Source organism: Bombus vancouverensis, chromosome 3 (genome assembly GCF_051014615.1).
Source record: "Bombus vancouverensis nearcticus chromosome 3, iyBomVanc1_principal, whole genome shotgun sequence".
Taxonomy (NCBI): Eukaryota; Metazoa; Arthropoda; class Insecta; order Hymenoptera; family Apidae; genus Bombus; species Bombus vancouverensis.
In genome coordinates, this window is record NC_134913.1 from 17,887,080 (window position 1) to 17,909,138 (window position 22,059).

The 22,059-nt window shown below is 41.6% G+C and overlaps 2 protein-coding genes across 5 annotated transcripts in view; one reads left to right on the plus strand and one right to left on the minus strand.

Annotated features, from left to right (window-relative positions):
- Window positions 1-278: 278 nt before the first annotated feature.
- Window positions 279-1,157, plus strand: ND-B14 (NADH dehydrogenase (ubiquinone) B14 subunit). The gene is made up of 3 exons (XM_033328833.2): window positions 279-451; window positions 700-815; window positions 887-1,157. The coding sequence occupies exons 1-3, from the start codon at window positions 328-330 to the stop codon at window positions 1,013-1,015; spliced, it is 369 nt and encodes a 122-aa protein (XP_033184724.1). The 5' UTR covers window positions 279-327; the 3' UTR covers window positions 1,016-1,157.
- Window positions 1,158-1,176: 19 nt separating this feature from the next.
- The window catches only part of LOC117154132 (receptor-type guanylate cyclase Gyc76C-like), a 100,512-nt gene continuing 79,629 nt past the window's right edge, over window positions 1,177-22,059 (minus strand). For 3 of the 4 annotated variants that reach the window (XM_076617062.1, XM_076617063.1, XM_076617061.1), the window contains 16 exons: window positions 9,373-9,679; window positions 8,050-8,196; window positions 6,992-7,185; window positions 6,444-6,603; window positions 6,031-6,185; window positions 5,606-5,911; window positions 5,037-5,297; window positions 4,879-4,950; window positions 4,621-4,789; window positions 4,295-4,444; window positions 3,838-4,177; window positions 3,624-3,747; window positions 3,441-3,539; window positions 3,223-3,367; window positions 2,897-3,153; window positions 1,177-2,825 (listed from right to left, as the gene is read on the minus strand). In XM_076617062.1, coding sequence (XP_076473177.1) covers window positions 1,914-2,825; window positions 2,897-3,153; window positions 3,223-3,367; window positions 3,441-3,539; window positions 3,624-3,747; window positions 3,838-4,177; window positions 4,295-4,444; window positions 4,621-4,789; window positions 4,879-4,950; window positions 5,037-5,297; window positions 5,606-5,911; window positions 6,031-6,185; window positions 6,444-6,603; window positions 6,992-7,185; window positions 8,050-8,196; window positions 9,373-9,679 — 3,798 coding nt within the window. In that variant the 3' untranslated portion in view covers window positions 1,177-1,913. The remainder of the gene's footprint in view (window positions 2,826-2,896; window positions 3,154-3,222; window positions 3,368-3,440; window positions 3,540-3,623; window positions 3,748-3,837; window positions 4,178-4,294; window positions 4,445-4,620; window positions 4,790-4,878; window positions 4,951-5,036; window positions 5,298-5,605; window positions 5,912-6,030; window positions 6,186-6,443; window positions 6,604-6,991; window positions 7,186-8,049; window positions 8,197-9,372; window positions 9,680-22,059) is intronic. The other variant, XM_033328829.2, reaches the window with a different exon arrangement.

The following is a 22,059-nucleotide window of genomic DNA, read 5'->3' on the forward strand; positions in this document are numbered from 1 at the left end:
CATTTTCAACAGTACACATTTAATATATGAGTAACTAGATTCCTAATCTTTGTATTTTTATGCAATATGAACTTTCTGACATGATTTTGATAATCTAAAGGGAAATAATAATAAAGATATTATAAGAAGATATTATATTATAAGAAGTATAAAAAGGAATTACTGTTAATAAGAAAGAAATATCTTATTCTTATTTTGAATTATACAACGTTCTTATACGGTGTTCTTATATAGTATTAACGAGGAAATATTAATCGGAAATGTTGGTATCATATGTGATCTGAATACAGAACAAAACATACATAAGTACGTATGTGAAGTGCAAAAATGGCTAGTCGTGTGGCATTAGGTTTAAGACAAGCAAAACCAATTTTGTCACTAAGTCCTATAGATGCTCATAGAAGAGTAATAACATTATATAAAACATGGTATCGCCAAATTCCATTTATCTGTAAGTACTTTAATCATTGTATGTTTTTGAAAATCATGAAGATGTGTTGTTACCTAACCTAAATATTTAAAATAGTATATGGATATATGTATTTCAAATTTATTCCTTTTTTGTACAAAATAGAGTGTATTAATTTTCGTCCTAGTTTATTTGAACTTCACTAAAAATAATTTACAATCTGTTATTATTTCCATTACAAAATTGTCAGATTTATATATTTGTGTATGTATAACTAATTTACTTTATAGTGTCAAACTATGATGTTCCGGTAACAAAAGAAGATTGTATCGCAAAGTTACGGGAAGAATTTAAACGTCATGCCAATGTAAAGGATGTAAGAGTGATCGATATGTTACTTATTAAGGTAAGCCTAATATGTATCCTGTTTATTTCATATATACTGCAACAGATATATTAATAACTATATTATATTAGGGACAAATGGAACTTCAAGAAACTTGCGCTCAATGGAAACCAGCTGCAACATTAATGAATTATTGGAAAGTAACTCATGAACCAAAGCCAAAGGACTTCTTATCCAAGTTCATTTCAGGTCATGATTAAAATATTTAATTGTACAATATATAAGTTATTGTAGTGTAATTAAATGTATACAATTTTTAAGCTATATAAAAAGAATGTATATGATATTTCAGTATGTAATATTGTTATTATTTGAGAAGTAAATATGTTAGAAAGGAAAAAACGTATTTTTCTACTAAAAATTGGAGTTATACAACATTTCAAAAGATGAATCTTTAATCAGCTCTTACAGAAGATAATATTTCTTTTAATTTACATTTTATTTTTACATCTATATATTATTATTCACTTATATACATTTGACAAGATGATATATTACTAAGCACCTTAGGTACAATCTAGTTCACTTTTCACAGCCATACGGATAATTTGCTTTCCTTCAGTGAACAAGTATCGAAATTGTACATACATACATATATATACATACATACATATGTTTGAAACGAGTGTATTCGAACTTGCGTAAATGTACATTTTCAACTATGCACGTTCTTCTTTCTGTTTGTATTAGAATGGGAATCATTTGTGCTACGTCGAGACAGACTCTTTTACATGATTTCTGTACTTGTGTATACTTTGGTTAGAATCATTTTTATAAGTCATTCTAGTTTTATTATATTCTCGGATTAAAAATTTTAACAGATAAATCTCGTACTATGTAAAAAAAACGTGTTTGTCGCCAATATAAAGCGTACTTTAATACAAGTCATAAAATATCTAGGTATTAAAAATATACACGGTCGGTAACTTTTATACCCACACATTCCACATATCTATACGCTAAAAAAATGGCAACAATACATCATGCTTATGACTCATAAATGTAAGAATGTTTTTGTGCACTCATACGTTTTATAGTAGAAGATTCCATGTTCGAATTCCCTTCATTCTTTCTCTCGACTACAAAATCAATTTTCTATCAAACTATACTTTCACGTTCCGACTGTATATCGTAACCTGCTATTACACCCCTCCTTAAGGAAACATCGCTGTTGCGTAATCCATTGCTATTGAATAGATTTACCAACCAACTTCTGATCGAATTTCTTGCGGAAGATTTTTTATCAGGCACACTGTCTGTACTAGGAACGGATACCACTTGATCGAGAGAACGCCAACGTTTAACAGGCATAATTTCTCCCATACAACCACTCTCATCTCCTAGTAATGGTGTCTCTGCTTCGTTCGGCGACTCGTCCGTATGGGGCACTATTATTACATTACCATTCGGATAGTTGTTATTCAACACTTTCTCAGAAATATTCGTCTTCGAGTTAGTCCGTGTGCACTTTTCACAATTCTCTAGCGATCGAAAACTTTTCTTCGGTTCCTTCCAAGAGAAATTCGGCGACTCGAACCTCTTATTATAGAGCTCCAATGGGAAAGGGTCTAACGAACGTGACTCCCGTATTATCGTTTGGAACGGATAATCGCTCGTAGAGGACGACGAGGCAATCGTCGACAGAACTCTTGCATTTTTCCTAAATTTCGGCCTCGTGTCGATAAAGAAATCATCGAGTGCTATCTTAATGTTAGCCGCCCGATTTTCAACTTCTTCTTGCAACGCAACGTTATCTAGCGTTGTCTTCGATATGTTATCGGTCAAATACAGAGGAAATCGGTCTAATTTCCGAGAGTTAAGAGGTTTAGGGACTGGACTGGATCCTCCGTACTGAGACGAGGAGTCATCCGGCGTTGGTCTTGGAACGCTCGACTGTCTGCGACTGCCAGCTCCTAGACCACCTAGCAACGAAGCCTGTCGAGAATCTGAATTTAATTTCGGACTTCTTCTTGGTCTACAAAAGAGTGGTGGAAGATCACCGACGTCAACCTAATTAACATAAAAATCAAGATTATATGACATTGATCTAACAATCTTATTATATTGATTTTTATACAAACCTCTCGTTTTTGAATGGCCTTTTCAGTGGCTCCGATGAGCCAATAAGTTTTTACTTCTCCCTTTCCTTTCATGTAAACCAACCCACGTTCTTCGATTATGTAGCCACCGACCTTATCCAAAGCATCTTTGCACTGCTCGCTTATGTGAATACGCAACGGTTCGCCGTTTGATTCCATACGCGAAGCTGTATTTACGGTATCCCCGAATAAGCAATATCTAGGCATCGTTAAACCAACAACACCAGCCACTACAGGACCTGTAATATTTGTTACGTATATTTATGTCATTTTTATCGCGTTTAATATTTTTTCCCAAGGTACGATACCTGTGTGAATTCCAATGCGTAATTTAAGAGTGTCTTGAGGCCTGTGAGCTATGGTGTGATGTTTCACAGCGTTAAGTAGTTCTAGGGACATCGATGCAATTTCTCCGGCATGTCTGTTTCCATTTTTTATTGGCAAACCAGAAACCTGATAAAAGCGATGTATCGTAGAATTATATAGAATAAAAAAATTTATAGAATTTATAAAAAAATTTACTTACCACCATATAGGCATCGCCGATCGTTTCCACCTTATATACATCATATCCTTTGATTATGCGGTCAAACAAAGTGTACAAGTCGTTCAAGAAGTTTACGACCTGAAAAACGAAGGAATTATAATAGTAGTCATACAAAGATATATATCTTGTTTCCTTAAAGATTAGTTTAATTGAAAAACATACCTGGAAAGGCGTGCTTTCCGCTGACATTGCAGTGAATCCAACGATATCGCTGAAGTATATAGTAACCAAGTCAAAAGCTTCAGGTTCCACACCGATTCCATTTGTCAAGCAATTTGCAACGGGTCTGTAAGAAACAGACGTGGTATCATTAATGTAGATAGCAAAGTTTTTTTTTCTTTCTTTTTAATGAAAGAATTTATATAGTTCAACCTACTCCGGCAACATTCGATGAAGTAAATCCTCTGTTTTTTGCTTTTCCTCGAAAAGAAGGCGTGTACGTTCACTGACTAGATCTTCGAGGTTGTTTGCATACTTCTCCATCATGTCCATCATTTGGTCCATGATATTGCGATGCCTTCCCGCTTTCATTTTCTTTAACCGTGTCCTTATCATTTTGAAGTCGGGCCTAAGTTCTGGACTTTCCGCCCAACAGTCGGTAATCGTACTAACTATATACTCAGCACAGTCTGCTTCAGACTCGGACAGTATCTCTATGTTAGGTCTAAACGGCGGTTCACCATCTTCTGGGAACCTTTTCACTCGGTCTATGATTTCTGTCAATTTGTTAACGTTCATATTTATATTTCTGCAGCTATACCTTTTGGCAAATGCCGATTAACGAATGACAATCGTTAACGCTTACGGATTTTTAGCTACGCACGGATATTTACCTTTGGGTTCTAGATTCACGCCACCGTACGGCCCCTTCCGTCCGATCATCTCGAATAATATAATCGCGAACGAGTAAATATCCCCTTCCTGGGTACCTCTGATCGGAGCATTGGGATTCCTTAATAGTTCAGGTGCCTTCCAGAATAAGTCTATGTAGGAGAAATATTTCAATTAGAAATCGAGTCACAAAAATCATTCGAAGGGCAGAAAATCATAATGGTGTAGATCAGTAGACGACTATGATTTTCAGTCCGCTAATCGATTGGCGATAGAACAATAAAGTATCGTTATATTTCTTTTTTTCTTTTCTTTTTGCTTTTCGTACTTCGATAATACTGATGTTCACCAATGCTGTCAGATTCGGCGCAGTGCCGCATATCGTGCAGGCCAAAATCGGAAACTTGGAGTACCCATCGCGAGGTTACCACGCAATTGGATGACTTCAGATTACCATGACAGACTAGCACAGATGACTCATGAATGTACAGCATACCCTGAAACGGAGCAAACAATATTTTCACAATAGTTTCGCAATCGGTATACATATCACTGATCTGCCGTGCGAACACGTATATAGACTTGCCTTAATGAGATCGTGAACTAATGATGCGATGAACATATCGTCTAACTTGATATCTTCGTTCTCGATAATATCCTGAAACACATACGCAATGCGATCATTCGTTGAAAACACCAGCAGACCGGATTACACACGTTCATTCGTGTATTAAGGTGACGTACATAAAGACTTCCTTTGGCGCAATAGTCCGTAATTAACAATATCCTCATTGGCTCGACGCACGCCCCGATGAAAGAGTTCAGGTTACCGTGCCTGATCTCGCGAAGGATACGCATCTCCTTCATCACGTCCCTGGATATGTCCTTCTTCTTTGAGAACTTCAGCTCCTTTATCCTTACTGCTACCCCGTGGTAATGCCCGGTTTGCGCAAACACCTGGCCCCCGCATCTTGACTCGTAGGACATTGCACTAACTAAGCTTAACTGCAACGACAGTTCAATAATAGAAGATGGTGCGACAATTCGAAAAATCATTAGTTAAATAAATATGTATATTGAGCGCTAATAGTTAATGATCGCGCCAGCGGTCGTCGTTATAGCGTTCATCTTTTACCTCTAACGTTTACGTATAATAAAGATACGTACGTTCTTTGTCAGACTGTGAATTTTTATGCGTTTAATTAAAATAGAATGAAATAAAAAGCTCAAAGTATATGTGATATGCAAGTATATATAAAATAAAGTACCTAAGAAAGTATACAGGGATTAGAAAACGGCAAGTGGTATCTCACCTTACTAGGGGAGGACATCATGTTGTCAAGATGAGGGTATCCGTGTATCTCGCTCGGATCGATCTTCCACAGCAGCCCCTCGATTTCCTGTTCTATCTTCCACCTTCGATATATGCTCATAGTGATCACCGCGGCGCAGAACAATAAAACAGCTAGCACTCCAGCGGCCACGATGCTTCGCAGGTGCGTGTCATCTTTGGGACAATGTTCGTTGAGGAAACCGCATCCAGGTTCCGCTTCCGGCTTATTCTTACCCGGCCAGTCCATCGCCTCCGATGGCCTGTACACCTGGACACGATCGATACCCTTGGTATTTTGATAATTTTAAACTTCTTTTAAGTTTTGTCGATTAGAACGATCGTAGGAGTAATTCGAGAACCGCGAATGGATATGAGCTGCACGAATGCTGTAAACAACTCACTCACTAGAGTTTCACCCTGTTGAAATTGGCCTACAGGCTTCATTTGGAAATCGCAGGAGAAGTTGTTGAAACGGAACGGATCCTTCTTCAGAGCCAGTACCGAGAAGTTTCCCTCCGAGTCGCCGAACTTATCGAACTTGATCGTCGCGCCGCTGACACCTGTTTTCGCAGAACACGATTATACATTTTTTTCCGTAAATATCCAGGACCGAGAACGATCTTTTTAATATCTAATATCTCTGATCTATAATTCTCAAGTGTTTCTAATTGTCTCGAAATCGCGCAAAAAATCTACGTGACAATAGATGTATCGATTGCACCCACTCGTTCTAATCAGATCTAGCCTTATCGAGAGATCGAGCCACTTCAAACTTGATCGTGTTAGCAATTTGCGGTGCAAATTATACGAATACTTACTTTGATACGTGTGATTTCTGATAATCGTCTCGATGATCTGAGTGCCATTGCTAGCGATCTCCTCGAGTGTGTGCTCTGGTTGATCTCTCAGGAGCTGGTCCAGGGCTCTCGCGTACAGTTTCACCGAATCGTAAAGATACGCGGCGTGAATCGACACATACTGAAACCAGAAAATCACTCTATAGATTGATAGACGAATTTTAATTTCAGCTCCTTCTCTTATAATATAATACGATATCTACCATGTCATAGTTGCGATTTAACGTTTGACGTAATTACGATTTAACAAATATAAATTGTATTTCTAACAAAGTTTGGTTCTCTAGCTTTAGCTTTAAATATTTGGGTATTATTATGAAATATATATCTGGTAGTGATAAGTAATAATAATTAACGTTTCAATATCTTGCATTTAAGCAATTACTAGCAAACCTAGATTCTGTATTTTTAGGCCTAGATCCTACGCTTTTAATAGCCCTCATAGCATAATCATAAGACAAGGAGTTAACATTCGACGAACAGCGTACGTTTGATATAAAGAAAGTTACCTTTTCGTATTTTCTCAGCAATTCAGGGATGACAAAATTGAACGGTTCCTTGCTGCTATACTCCCGGACCTTTTTGGTGAACTCTTCGTAGTTCTGTGTGGGTGGCGTAGATACTACCACCATCAAGGATCGTGCCCTCTTGAGGAAGTCCTTCGGCTCCAGGCAATTCCGCAGATTGTCGAAGTGTTCCGGTTCTGTAAGAGACCGATCGCGTGCGAGGCGAGATGAGAAAGGAGCGGTGTTGTACCCTCTTTCGTACGAGGGAAACGGAAATATCTGATTTCGAGAGCGGAGCAACAACACGGGACCGACGACTCTAGAGGAACGTCCATTAAAATCGGATCACGTGCTGGAAACCGGGTCACGAGCGAACCATGCCTGACCCATGACGTTCAGTTAATCTCGGATTAGATACGGAAATGATGAGGTAACGAGGAACGCGGTACGTTTCGTCAAGGAACACCGGAGGACCGCCAAGGAGACCGAACAATCGGGTCAATCGAATTTCACGAGTCGTTTCGTTACCGGAATGGACCTGCTATGGGCCTTGTTGCGCGATTTCGCTAATTATTATTAGCGAAATTTTCGAAATTACGGCGCTGACAAATTTTCACGCGTGACAGTAACAAGAGCTTATTCTTACGTACAGTTTACTAAACTAACTATCTAACTATGCCACTTTCTTGTACAAGTATCATTAACAGCTCAAGATGTAAAAATGAAATTCAAGGCAGTTGCAAAATTGTAAAACCGTGCAACGGACGCCTATAGCCTATAATCTGTAGCTTGTGGACTAGTCGGTCAATTATTGTGCAAGATGTTCGTGATTATCAGACTGCGGACGTTTATGCATTAGCGGGAAATTTAAAATACCGAGATACATAAAATGTCCTTCAAATTCACTGTTCGTTGTAATATTTAACGGATGAAAACAAATCTATTCTTGGATTCCAGTTCTTTAAATAGGATCGTAAAAATATGATATTGCGTAAACATGCGCAGTCTGGTGATATTAATAGTATGTAAATGTATGATACATATATATAGTATGTACTTACTCCATAAGTACTTTTGCGCCTCGCGCGGTGAGTACGTCATCATGTCCACGTGTATCACCATGTATTCCCCGTTGTCTAGCAGCCGTTGATTCTGCATCGAGTTCATCATGTCTATCAGCGACATCGCCGTTCCCAGGAATATGTAAACTGTCGACAGATTTACGCCTTCCGTTAGACGCGCTCCCGCCTCCCGTGGAGCGTTCCATCAACGACGACCGACCGATTTCCAGAACGGAACTGACTTTCACGCTTCATTTTCCTACCGGCGGGAAACGGCTGCTCCGTTTGCCGCGCAATTATCGGTGAGATCATGGAATAAATAGATCTATATACCGTGTACCAGTTCTCACGAAGGAAACACACGAAAATACTCACGAAAGGAAAGTATTCGCGCGATCGGAAAATTCTGTTGTTTCTGTTCATCTTCTCCGAGAGAAAAGAAATCGACTGTTTCGACTGAAATTTCTGTTAATTTGTAGAATTAATCGAAGTATCGTTGTAACAACTTTGTCACGTTTCATCGACATCCATCTATTTTTATCTTCATTATTCAAATATTCTTCCATAATGCCTTTACAAATTGATTCAACGATCGATTCTTAATATTAAACATTTTTTTCTTCGTGAAGAATTTTTATACAGATATAACTATCGATCTGCTTAACGAAGAATGTGAAAGTTGCCTGCACTGCAAATTTTTGATCGAATCTTCAACACCAGTTAATTTTACCTGGTAAGCAAAATCTGGCGACAGAATTTTCCAACCACCATATAGGTTCGATCATCGCTGTTGCGCTATAACACGCGTCGTTTTTCGCTTTATAAGCGATTTAGCCCCAATGGCATCCAAAGAATTTTAAAGATTAAGCCTAGTAAATGTTACGTCCTATATTAAGTATAGTATCGAGTCTAATTAAGTTTAACGATAGGAAAGAAAAATTTTGTCAACTTCGTTTCTACCGTCTTCTAACGAACTCGCGCTACTGGACTTTAGTCGAACGCGTTAAAGATCAATTTGTATTCTTTCGTTGACGGGGTCAATTCCAGTATCTGGGACACTAAAATCTCGCTCGAACTCGCGCGATTCAACAACCGATGAAGTTGTACTATGGAACCGTCTCTATTTCGAAACACGAGGAAACACGAGTCTCGCGTGTTACAATCGCGCTAAAACCGTTTCAAAAACGAAAGCCACGCGATTCGAAGACAAACAGAACCGGAAACGAGAGGCCGATAGAGAAGGCGGCTCTCGACGAACACATCGTTTCGGTCGTCTCGATGACTTTCTGAGAAATATCGAACGTAAACGAAACTTCAACTGACTTCTGGTCATATTTTTGGTCTCCTGTATGAGTTGAAACCATACGCTGACTTGACAGCAAGGCAGCCTTTCCTCGCAGCACGTGTGTCGATCTTCCACGGTCTTGTAATGATTGACGGTGAGATTATTCTTGGTGGCCTGTTCCTCCAGCGACTTGGCCACCGTCGACCAAGCACTCTCCGTGATGATAGTGAATTTGTTCCAGCCATAATGGAGCAACAACGCGATCACCGACTTCGTCACCTGCGTGTCCGGTGGTTCGGTCCTCGCGAACGTGTTCACCTTCGACGCCTTGTAGTCCGAGCATTTCTGCAATCCACACGGTTTCCCGATCGTGTTTAGCGTCCGTTCAAGTGCACACGCTCTGGCAAGTGTTTGCGTTACGAGTTAATGCGAGCCAGTTGGGACAACGAATGTTGATGTTGGAGTTCGTATTGGTTTTGCGTTTCTAGCAGGTTTTGGCCGAAATGTTGCATTCTATGTTGGAGTTTATGTTTGCAGAGAGGTGAAATTAAGTATAGAAGGGTAATTAGTTGTCGCGTCGACCGTGGATAAATTTCGTTATTTTAGCGCGATACATAGCGGCTACTATACGAGAGAAGTATTTGCACACCGTTGTATTTATTAGAGCATTTACGTGCCGATTAATTAGGTCCAAATATATTAAATATCGTATCATCTATCGTTAGTGGTATGTACCAATAAAATGAAATTTGATGCTATGAAACTGAAATATAGAACCTGACGAAGAGACCAGTCACTGGAAAACGAGGGTATGCGCGTATATTTTTTCCTAGCTACTGTACATATAACGTATAGATACCTTGTTAAGACAATATAATCGCTTAAGCGTTTCACGATGCATTTAGCGCTTTGCATCGTTGCAATTCCACCACGTAACCACCATGACAGTCAACGTGTTAAGGGACGAAGTTGATATCTCTAGATCGAGCAGCGACATTAAAAATCATACACCGTCGATGACACTTTTCTATCGATTACAGTTTTTTATGAACCGTCAACGAACCACGCGTACGAATTCCAACGTTTGAAAATTACGCAAGGAACCTTGAACACTCAGCAGCTAAACAAGAGAACAAAGGCCGCGAAAACAGCCGCGAAGTGTCATCGAAAGTACTGAAAACAGATCAGTAAGTAAGAGGGGACGAATCGGCGAACAGCCGGAAAACAATGTCACAAGCGTCGAAAAGGAAGAGCGAAAGCCAGAAAGCTGAAAGGGGCCAGGCGAGAGAAGCGACGGAGATGAAGGATCGAAGAAAGAAAACAACTGAGAGCAGAGCGATCGATAGCGATGGAAAAGGGTGTAGAGAATGAAGAGAAGGAGTAGGTGGCTGAAGAGATAGAGAAAGAGGAAAGAATGGAAGAGATGGAAAAAGAGTAGAAGGCAGGAGAGTAACGCGGCAAAGTGGGCTGCGCCGGGTGCCATGGTGTGTGGCGCGCGGTTAAATATAAACCTGTGGCAGGCGGTACGAAGGAGGGCAGGAGGAGAGTGGAATGAACGGGGCAACTCTCTTCTCTCTTCTCTCGGTGATCGCGAGTGGAGAAGTGCACGGGGCGGCTGCTCCGTACCGTTGAAATGTGACATGCGCTCATTAACATATAAATTAAACGTGACAACTGGGGGTCAGTTCTACTTTAACCGTGGCGACCACCGTCAGGCCACGATCCACTTTCCGTTGTTTTTTCCACCTCCTTGTCCTCCTTCTTTTACTCCGTTTCGTTTCTTTTTTCCCCTCTTCCATCTTTCTGCTTATACGCTCGCTCTTTTCCTCTTGTTCCACACTCGATCGAACAACCGAGTAGGCTTCTCTACCGACAACCAAAGAGACCACGAAATTCATGCATCGAACGAGTCGCGATCACCGCCACCGCCGCAACTCCATCGTCACTTTTCCCTCGTTACAGTCTGCCGACCATGGGATTTGCGGTTATGGGGAGCGTTGCCCCGTGAATCTTTACAACTATCTTACCGCTTGGGGATTGCCAGCGAAAAATAATCGTTGGCGGGACCAGGAAGTCCCTTCTTCGTTTATTCGTTGTTATCGACTAACTCGAGTATCGAGCACTTCTTTTTGATATTATACGATTTTTCTCTGTATTACGATATGGCGTTGCCGTAGCGTATCGGATGCTTCAATTATAATTTTAATAGAATTTCGATTATAGCTTAATTCTGCCTATTTACCTTCATATGCCTTTCGTGCAAATTGCTCGATACATATAAGAAACTATAGTTTTCAACACCGATTTACGACGAGCACAATTTTACGTCCGACTACACAGACACTTTACTTCCTACTTTCGATGAAAGAATTATCAAATTCGGCCATTTATGTCGTTATGTCAATTTGTCACTGCGACATTGATAAATAAATTGGATTCGGCAAACGAACGAGGACGAACGAAGTTTAAAAATAGCGAATGTCTTGTTAAATAATCTACGTTAAAAATTGCTAATAAAATCTATATCTTGCGTTTCGATAATTCTGTCTTCGCATCTTAAAAAAGAATTTCAAGCGTTCGATCAATCCGCATGGACACGATCGCGCGCGCCAAAATCGAGCACTCTCTCTTTCCAGCGTCCTCTGCTCGTCCTCCCACGATTCCAGGAAGTCGAGATCGTCAGCGATTTACCCACCTGGTCAGAATCGTTCCTTTTTCTCTTATTCGCGGTCCCGCGTGCGATGGTGAAGCTGGCCGGTGCTTTTTGCGCAGAACTTCCACTCGAAATGCCAAATTAGACGAAGCCGAGGAAAATACTTGAAAAAACCAGAGCCAAAAGGAACATCCACCTTTCCCAAGATTATCCTCTCGAACACCGGACGTCGCGATACATGCGAATGTACGACGCTCGCTTGTGAATTTGCCGAACGGAAGATGACTATACGCCGCGTATGATAGCGACATTTATCGTTATTACATTGAAATGAAAGAAAAAAAAAAAAAGAAAAAAGACAAATTGATTCGGCAATGGCGGGAGGATGTTGGTCGAGCCGCATCAGAATGACAAAATTACGATTGTTCGTCGTTCCAGCTACTATGTTGCTGTGTTTGATTAAAAGAAAGCTCTTTTAATGCGTGTTGCCTTTGTTGAGTATATAATCTTGACCTTGGAGGAATTAGGGGATGTTGATTCAATCCTGACCAATTCAATCGACGATCTTACGATTCATCAAACTAATCCTTGCGTCGTTGATTCATGCCGTTACACAGCAATCATACAAATTTCCAATCAAAAGCTTTGCAATCCTGCATTCACAGAATACTACCGAATCACAATTACACTTGCAACAGACAGAATAAAGAAACTCATCCTTTATTGAACATATGCCTATTAAGCAGAATATATTTGGTGAAAGTTACTAATTTGACGTTAATGTGAATTTATAACATTGCCGGTGGAAATATTAATTCGCCGCGTTCTGGATATTGTTACGATATCAACCAGCAACTCCAGTAACCTTTTAACTTTAAAACTCGTTCAACTCGTAGGATTTGTCTAAAAAAAGAAAAAGTTCATGAATTTATTTATGCGTTTGTCTCCTTCCCTGTCCCGTGTCTTTTCAACGAACACAATACTCTTCTATCAACGTCAGATAGTCCGACGTTCGCGAGGTACAAAGGGTTAATAGTATTCAAGAAAACTCGAAGAGACATCAATTATTACATACATAATCTGAACAGAAACTTTTCAGAGAAGAGCCACAGCTGCAACCGTACGTAAATAATTAAAGCTGAATTTACACTGTTTCATTTTGCAGGAATACGACGCTCTCGAAAACGACCGCTGCTCTCATCCTCGTTTTCATCCGCCGATGACGTGTTCCCGCAAACTGAAACGGTGTAAATTCTGTTTAAGACGCGAACGACGCCACGCAGACGTGTCCTCTAGTTTTGCATAAAAGTCGATCGGTGATCGATGATCCGGTAGACGAAACTGGTCCGGCGTAGAAGAGAGAACCAGTTCCCTATTCCCTTGGAGGCAACGGGGCCAACAAACAAAGAGGACGCGCACACTAACTCGGAAGAGTCGTAGAAGAGCATTGTTTTAAAGGCAGCGTGGTACCGTGGCCCTTTCTTCTCTCTTCTACGAAGTTACAAGGAGGAACGAGTCCGAGGGCCGGTAGACAAAACTGACCGACCTGGTCGGTTATCCTGCTGGCTGCCGTTGGCTGGCTCTCTTAGTTGGCTTGGTGAACGAGCTGGGCTTTGGTCATTGCCGGCTCGCGACGTGCTGTTATTCTGGGCTCCACTCGGCTATATTTAGACGAGACCACCTTGAGGGAGCTCGAGAGAGCTCGAGTGCTCTCCGCGGACTGCAACCGCAGAGAGGCTTTTCTCTATTGGCCGATCGTGTGCGTTAGTTGTGCAACAAGCGTTCGCGATCCTTTGGAAACGCGATCGAGGAATTCCTGCCCACGCTCTTTTTCCACGTCGCTCCTTTTTCATCGTACTTGCTCTCTAGCCGACCTCGCCGTGCATTTAGGTACACAGTGGCTCGCGAAAGTTATCCGAACGCTTGTACAAATTTTTTACGAATCTATCGTTGTCTAATGTCTCGTACGAAATTTTTCGAGATTCTGAGATTTCATTAGCACCGTAACCAGATCCCAGTATCGTAATTGTATTTTCGAGTTTCAAACAAATCCGAAAACTTGTACAGATGCTACTGGATATTTAGTACAAGGATACACGCGTCTCCCCTGAGAATTATAAATATATGTATTTTAAACGTTCGTCTAACTCTAACTGAAGCAACTCTAACTGAGCAGTTGTTCAAACAATAGCAGCTCGGCTAAACATATCGGATAATCAGACGTTAACAATGAAGTTTTTTTCGTATAAATGGAATTTGTACTAACAGAGTTCTACTATGGCAGAATCGCAAACTGTTGTACACTGCATCGTTAGTCGTATATGTGTGTGTGTAGCCATCGAACACATATGGTCTATCGTGTTATCGTTCCCCGTTAACTCGCAAAATCGTCGCCATAAACAGTAGCAACAAAGTGTCCGTTTCGATGCTGTCTCATCGCGAATTCTTCGCGGCACTTTTTTAAATTTATACCCTACTGTTTTATAATTGTTTGCCACATCCATAAAACATGAACCGCGGATATTTCATCTTTCCGCCGGGCACCGATCCACGTCGTTGCTCAAAATTATGCCTCTAAACTCGTCTTTACATCGGGATAGGCAACGCACGTTGCGTCCCGGTGCATCGACAGCGGTCGTGCCCGCTGAATAACAATCGAGCAATCCATCGGTGTCTCATCTCGCGAGCCAGTTTAATCGCGCGAATCGATCCTTGCCCCGGCTTAAAACGCGATACTATCAATCGACGACTAAAAATAACAAAGCGTGCCACTAGCTCGTTGTCCCTCGATCGCTCTTCCTGTTTGCGTAAGACGGAAGTCACACCTGACAATGAAGAAGGGAGTTCTATGGAGAGGAAGTTAAGAACGTGTCGGAATATTAATCTCGTGTTTAAATCTGTCCAGAACATCAACGAGTGTCAACAATATCGAGAAACGGCCGAGGATCGACCCAGAAGCCAGGTGCCTTCGTTTGCGCAAACTACACCGATGAATCACTCTAAATCGGTTACCTTGAGTATCTAGATAAATAAAAACGGATAAGAATTTTTCTTATCTATTTTAAGCAAACAAGGATGGTGACCTTGTTTTCTTTTTTTCTCATATTACTCGTTATTCCTAAGTTTGATATATCTGAACCTCGATAATTCCTATCAGATTACAATTTTCTCAATTCTCGCAGATACAAACTTTCTCTATCTCTGGAACGTGTCTGAGCGTGTTATTTTATTTCTATAATTGGAACTCACGCAGAATCCCATCCTTTGCAAGTCGAAATTTACCTCTACAGGTCGAACTTTGTTCACCGTTGCCTCTACAACTCTAAATTATATCATATTATATCGTATATACATAAACATAAATTATTATTTATGTTTGCAAATAAATAGCTGATCTCTAAAAGTTGAATTTCCCTTTCTTCGAATCGCTGCGATTTGAAAGATACTAATCACTGTGCAAAGCTTCTGTAAGTCGTCCTCGTTCGTTAATTCTCCGTTGGCCGAAAACCTCGATAAGACAAAACCTGCATAAATCGAAGATATTTTTTCCTGGAGATTCGAGTTGGCGAGGTCCGACCGTACAACGGAAGCACTATCTATCGTGAAGCAACAGTTATAAATAGGCAGATCGTTTCAAGAGATAGGACTTACGAAGAAATCATTACTATAGCTCAAAGTGGTAATTTCACAAGTCTATAAAAACATACAAATTTCCCACTTTCCCTTTCGTGGTATAAATTATTCCACGTTCCGAGTTGGACAGGTAGCACCGGATTTAACAAATCGGAGAATCGATCGAGTATCCTGGACACGATCGGTTTTCGTGCGAAGTAAACGAGTGGACGTGTCTTCTCGCGACGAAGGTGACAAGCGACAACGGTAACGTTGTGCCAGAAATACCTTTTCTTCCCGATACGACACGGCGAAGCTACCGCGAGTCACAGAACGGAAAGATCGCTTCCCGGAATTCGCGAGCGTGTGAACGGATCACGTCCTGGCCCGTTAATGGTGGCTATTAGTGTTCTCGAAGGAGACCGTTTACGTGCACCAGGATCTTGCCAAACGACACGCTCCGTGTCGCAGATAAATTCGTTGCTCTCTTCCCGACCGGTGAAACGTACCGGGAGCTTCTTTATCTTGAATATCAATCGATAATCCTTCGGCTCGTTAACTCTCTCCATTTCTCGTCGTTCCTCCTTTCTTCTCTTTTCTATTCCATACGCCTCTGCTGCGTTAAGCGGCGTCCTCACTGAACCAACAACGAGAAACTTTTTATCCATGTTCCATGTTTCTTGAAAAAGTTGCTGTTGGGTGCTCGTTTCGCGTTCGAAGCGACAAACATCCACAGAGACAAATGTCCACAGTGCGTACAGTTTACCGATTATTTCACAACTAAGAATTATCTCGCAGTTAGTTTTCAAATCCTTGGAACAGGTTGCATCGATACGAACAAAATGTTTCCGCAAATTCATATCCGTTGGTTACCAATTGCAATTGGTCTCGAACAAAAAGGATGTTCGTTGTTGGATCGGTTGGACGCGGTTCTAAGTTGACTAGCCTCTTGGTTTATCCATAGACAGCGCCTTAGCCGGCCATGATGAAAAATATCATTTTCTTTCACCTGGTAACGCACGCTTTGTCGGTGAAAACGCGATGTTAACTACAAAAAGAGACGAAGAGAAAGGGGGAGAGAAAGAATGGCTCATTGAACGAGCGAATTCTTTCCAGGGAATTAGAAAGCAGCAGCCAGGCAGAAGCTACGGCGCGGTCGCTATTAGATAATTGAACTTGAAGTCGCGAGACGTTGCCTTAACTCCAATTAAGCTTCTGGCCGCTTTCAGATTATCTCCGGGAACGTTCTCTCCTATCTCTGTCTGCGTAGCGGAAAGATCTGCCTTGGACGAGTGTCCGTCGTTCGTTTCATCGGCATAACTTCCTAAATTATGCCGTTAATGCGCGCTATTCTGGATTCCACGGTGATCGTTGATGGCCTCGGCCCGAGGATCAGCTTTCTCGATAAGGGTGCTCGTTAAACGGGGTAGGACGGCTCGTATCGTCGGCGCTGGTCGTTTCTGATCGCGCGATCGTTCGAGTTTTATTAAGTGACACCATACGCCGACGTCTTCCGCCAATTAAACAGCCCGCTGACGGATAATTAAGGGAAGCCAGGTGAACAAGATGGCCGAGAAAACGTAACACGTTCCTTCGGTAATCACGTCGTTTCCTCGGTCTTACGCAATCGTTATGGTTAAGCAGGATAAACATAACGAACTGAGAGTAAGCGGAAAATAAAGATCGTGGTTACGTTTCATCGGTTTCTTATGGCGTATAAACTTGTTATGAAATACACAGCTAGAATATTCGAGTTGGTTAGTATCGTTTTGGTTCGCTGTTAATATGATTCGTGTCAATAAGCAACAGGGTTGATACTTGTTTCTAGTTTCTAGTGAATTACGATCTACTCGAAAAGATCGTAAATCCACCAGTATATTCCTATTCCAGATCGTTACGAGGTCGAGTTTATTTCTTCTTTAAACATCGATTTTATATTCGCGTGGCGAGTCCACTTCGAAGTCGGATTTCGCAGCGTCCGCTTATCGACTTGCGAAATATCTGCGCGTCCGTGTTTGCCACGCATTCCACTGCAACCATCGATCGAGAATGAATTTTATTCAGAGAGATCAGAGATGTCGAATGATATTTAGATCAGGCGTATTTATATTTAGCCTCGTGCCACGCGCACGACTGCGTTCCAGCATAAACATAACATAGCTTATTTACTAATTCAACTGTGATATACATTCTAATTTGAGGAATGAAAAGCAGAATGTTGTAACTAACGGCTCTACGGCAGGCTAACAGGCACCAGACCAAGGGCATTCCTGTTTCCAGTTTTGATACACAAATACACGAGCGTCAGATTTTTCTATTCGCGTCTTTAACCCTATCGATAAACCGTATCTTGCTTCGAACTTTAACTACCAAAACGTATTAATAAAAGTTTTAATAATTCAGCCACGATGTAAGAATGAACTTGGAAAGTTGAGCAGATTTCCATAATACACGAGGGGCTCATGGGACTTTCGCAATCAGTGCGCTTCGCGCGGGAGATTTATTGACCGAGAAAGGTGTTCAAATTGTGTCCAACAAACGGTACCCGGGTCTAAAAATACATTTCTAAACCGGAGAATCATTGCGGCGGCCCTGTTCACGAGGAACGCGTGTAGCGGCGGCAACGGTGGTGGGGGATACACAACTCTTTACGCACGGGCGCATGCGTACGGGCGAGAATCACGCGGAGCGCAGGCGCGAACGCTGCGCGGGCCTTGGTGGGGGAACCGCGCACACAGAAACAGGGCGGTGCTTTCATTTATTCATAAATCAACAGCGTCTATTTATAGCCCCGACGGACAAATAGCGATAGTTGTGTGTTAGCGCGCAAGCTCGCTTGCGTGCGGCCGACGTTGTATCCTTGAATGGCGAAACAATCGAATGGAAATTAATGCGACCCGATGAAAAATCAAACGGGCCTCGACACCCGACTCTCACTTTGCACCGTCTCTTCCTTGAGCACGTGGACAACTTTTAGCGCGACTAAACGCGCTGGTTTCCTTCGGTCATGGTCGTACAGTCCTATCTACTCCGGCGTCTACTACTCGTATCAATTCACTTTTTCCTCCAACGTTTTTTTACTTCGTCTACTATTATTACGCTATCAGTTTAGGCTTAATATCGAAATAATTCGCTCTTGCGTTACAAGATCCATCGTCCGAGATTAAAATCATCCAAGGCGGATCTCAAGGACTGAGAATGGGAAATTGCGAGAATAATCTTTGAGCATAGTTTCGCGGAGTCTATATACGTACTTTCTTGCCATTATGTGATCAATAAATAATTTCGTTGCAAACCTCCAAAGAATTTCCTGCCTGAGAAACTCGTTTCAGTTGACTCGAGTTTTGAAATACACGTGCAATATATTGAATAACGTTCGCGAGAACAATCAACGACTCGAGTCTTTAAATAGAAAAACGCGTGGACCGCGTTTGGAAAGTGCTGCATCTCGTTAAAATGTCGCAATGTAAAGAGCAAAACGGAACTCGAGCGATCCACACGGATCGGTTCTCCAGTGGGTGTCGATGGCCGATACGATGTGTACATGCACAACTTTGGCTGCAAGTCTCAAGAAGAGCATATACGTAAGGATGGTGTAGGCTCGTATATATGGGACGGGACATAAGAGGGAGAGAAAGAGGGAGTAAGAGAAAGAGCATCGAGATGGGAAGTTGGCCGGAACGGTGATGCCGGTGGTGGCTGCTGGTGTGTCGATCGGTTGTAGCTGGTTCGTTCAGTCTGTCGCTTGGCAAAGCAATAGCCCAGGCTAAATATAGCCTGACGATAAACATAGGCAGTTAGTGGAGCCACGGTGTGTATAGCGGCGTCGGTATCCTTGGTTATACTCGAATGACGCCGGATACACGAGTCTCTCTCGTAACGCCGTGGGATTTCGGTTCTACCTGACAAGCCATTCAAGAATTCCGACCAGACCGGGGGCATAACAGTGAACGGGCCGGGCAAACACTGTTTCGCTGCCGACGTACAGTGTGTTAAAACGGCCGTCTGACCGCGAAAAAGTCACAGGCCATTGTGCAGACTAATATCGTTTATAGCTCTTAACTATCTGATTTACTATTTTTATTTTCATCTTTCTACAGCAAAATATAAATACCTATCTTTCTCTACGAAATCAACGACAGGTGAAACTATTCACTGAAAATGTCTCCTTTTACGAAAAGAATCATCGACTTCTAATGTGTATTCTTCCAGACAGTGAGAGATTACTGATCTCTGTATACCTGTTAGCGTATTCAAATAATTTCCTTAGAAATATAGAAATTTAAAAGTAAAATCAAGAATTGGTAAGGAAAATATCATCAAAGTTGTCGCTTCTTCGCAGCCGTCTTCGAAAATACTATGCGACGCGGTTTCAAGCACGGTGATGGTAACCGAGCGTGGAAATTGGAAGTCGATGCGGCGTGCCTCGATGTAATTAGCGTTTTCGACTGTCGTGTGTTGGCCAGGCAAAGCCGACGTTAACGCTCAGTATATGGTAATGGGTAATTAATATTGCATGACGCGTGTCCGAGCTGTTGAACTTTCCACGTGGAATTCGTCGCCGCGATTTCGTATCTGCTCTGCTCTGGAATGTGATCCGGGATTAATGTGCATTCGTTTACGGAACGTAGTTTCCTTCTCGTTCTTTTTTCGCTTCTTTTTTCTTTGTTGGTATGATACAGTATGGTATAGCAGAGAATGGTGGTTGGTTATTAGTAGAACTAGTTGTATTGTGTGCACTTAAATGTAGTGTATATAGGTGATTGTAATTATAACCCTTTCACGCTCGACGTTGGGTACACGAGACGCCGTATCGTAGCAAATTATTAAGTAAACGTATTTCCCCGTTTTCTAGAATAAATAATAAACACGTTCCTTCCGTCGAAAATTCATCGAGAATCTTATATCTTCTAATAATTGACGATAGTCAATAAAGAAAGCAATGTTCACACATCCGAAGAAATATCTTAGATTTTATCTCGATGAAACATTGAAATTAACATTTTCGCGTTCCATGCTGTATACGTATGACAATGAAACGAATGTATTTCTTGTCGATAAAATTGCTTAGAATTTTGGTGCGTTACGTCTTATTTACAAGAACACCAAGGAAAATATATTCCTAGTTTTCAATACAATCGATATAAATAATGGATGAAGCCTAAAAGCTGCACGAAAAACACTTGTTTCCATTTTTATGATTGTCGCGCGGATCGCAACAAGTTGGACTCGAACGATTTTACGGTTTTCTGTGGACGGTGACGAAAGCCGTCGGAACGAAGAGTATTCTCTCCTTCCTTGATTCGATTCGCGTTTCTCGACAAAGCAATACCCGATCTAAATATAGTCGACCCGATAAACACAGACACTTGGACATATTCTCGCCTGATAACGTATAGTCGCTGTAATACGGTTGCTGTAATATCGTTCACACCGCCGTAATACTACATGATTTACGCTGTTTTCGTGCCGCGATTACCAGTAAATATTGACAGACGCTGATAGGGCTCGTTCAAATCTACACAAAAAGGAGCCATCTTTCAGTCAGCCACGAATACATACACGCACACACGCACGCACACATGCGCGACCGGGCGTCGCACAGATAACAGCATATTTGTGCAAAGTATGTTTTTTCTTAAACAAAGGATTTTCTTCAAACGGAGAACGAAATAAAAGAGAAAGAGGGATTTGTCACGTTTCGAGCCTCGGTCTCCTACCAGATAACGAGTTGTTCGCTGAATCGTCTCGGATCCAGAACAATTATAAACCAGAAATAAACGGACGAGCGAATTCCTGTACGATCACGTAAACGCGCGACACACATGCGACTTAAAAATACATATTTTGCAACAATAAATTGCGTCATGCGACGACAATTCTTTTTTCTATGGAATTCCACGATTGCTTTCAAGGCAATACGATGTCAAAAGAAGAAGAAGAAGAAAAAAAAGAGAAAGGAGAGGAACGAAACAAACAAATAAAGGAACACGTGCAGAAAAAAGAAGATGAAGAAATGGTATACGAGACTGTTTCCTGGAACAGTTTTAGCCACAACATTGAACGGATACGCGGGCTGTTTCGCAAATTATCGGTCCTGCTGCACGGAAATTATATTTGGAATCGCGGCATTAGGCTTAACGCGACGATAGAACGAACTTAGCCGACGACAAATTAAGGCGATTGCGACCGAGCCGTTGCAGCTCGTTAAATCGCACGCACTTCGCGTATCGCGGGGAGCCATTTGAAAGCGCCGCTTGTATGCGCCCACTGCTCCGCGCAAGATTTCGCCAAGATCTCCGTGGTACCCGTTAATTCGAACCGTTCTGCCTCGTCCACAACGTAGACCGCCATTCCACGAATACTTTTTCTTTACTTTATCTCATATTTCTCGCTGTTAAATTCGTCCAAAAATATTAAAGGGTTCGGGGCTTGTTCTTTTGTACATAAAAATAGTCGT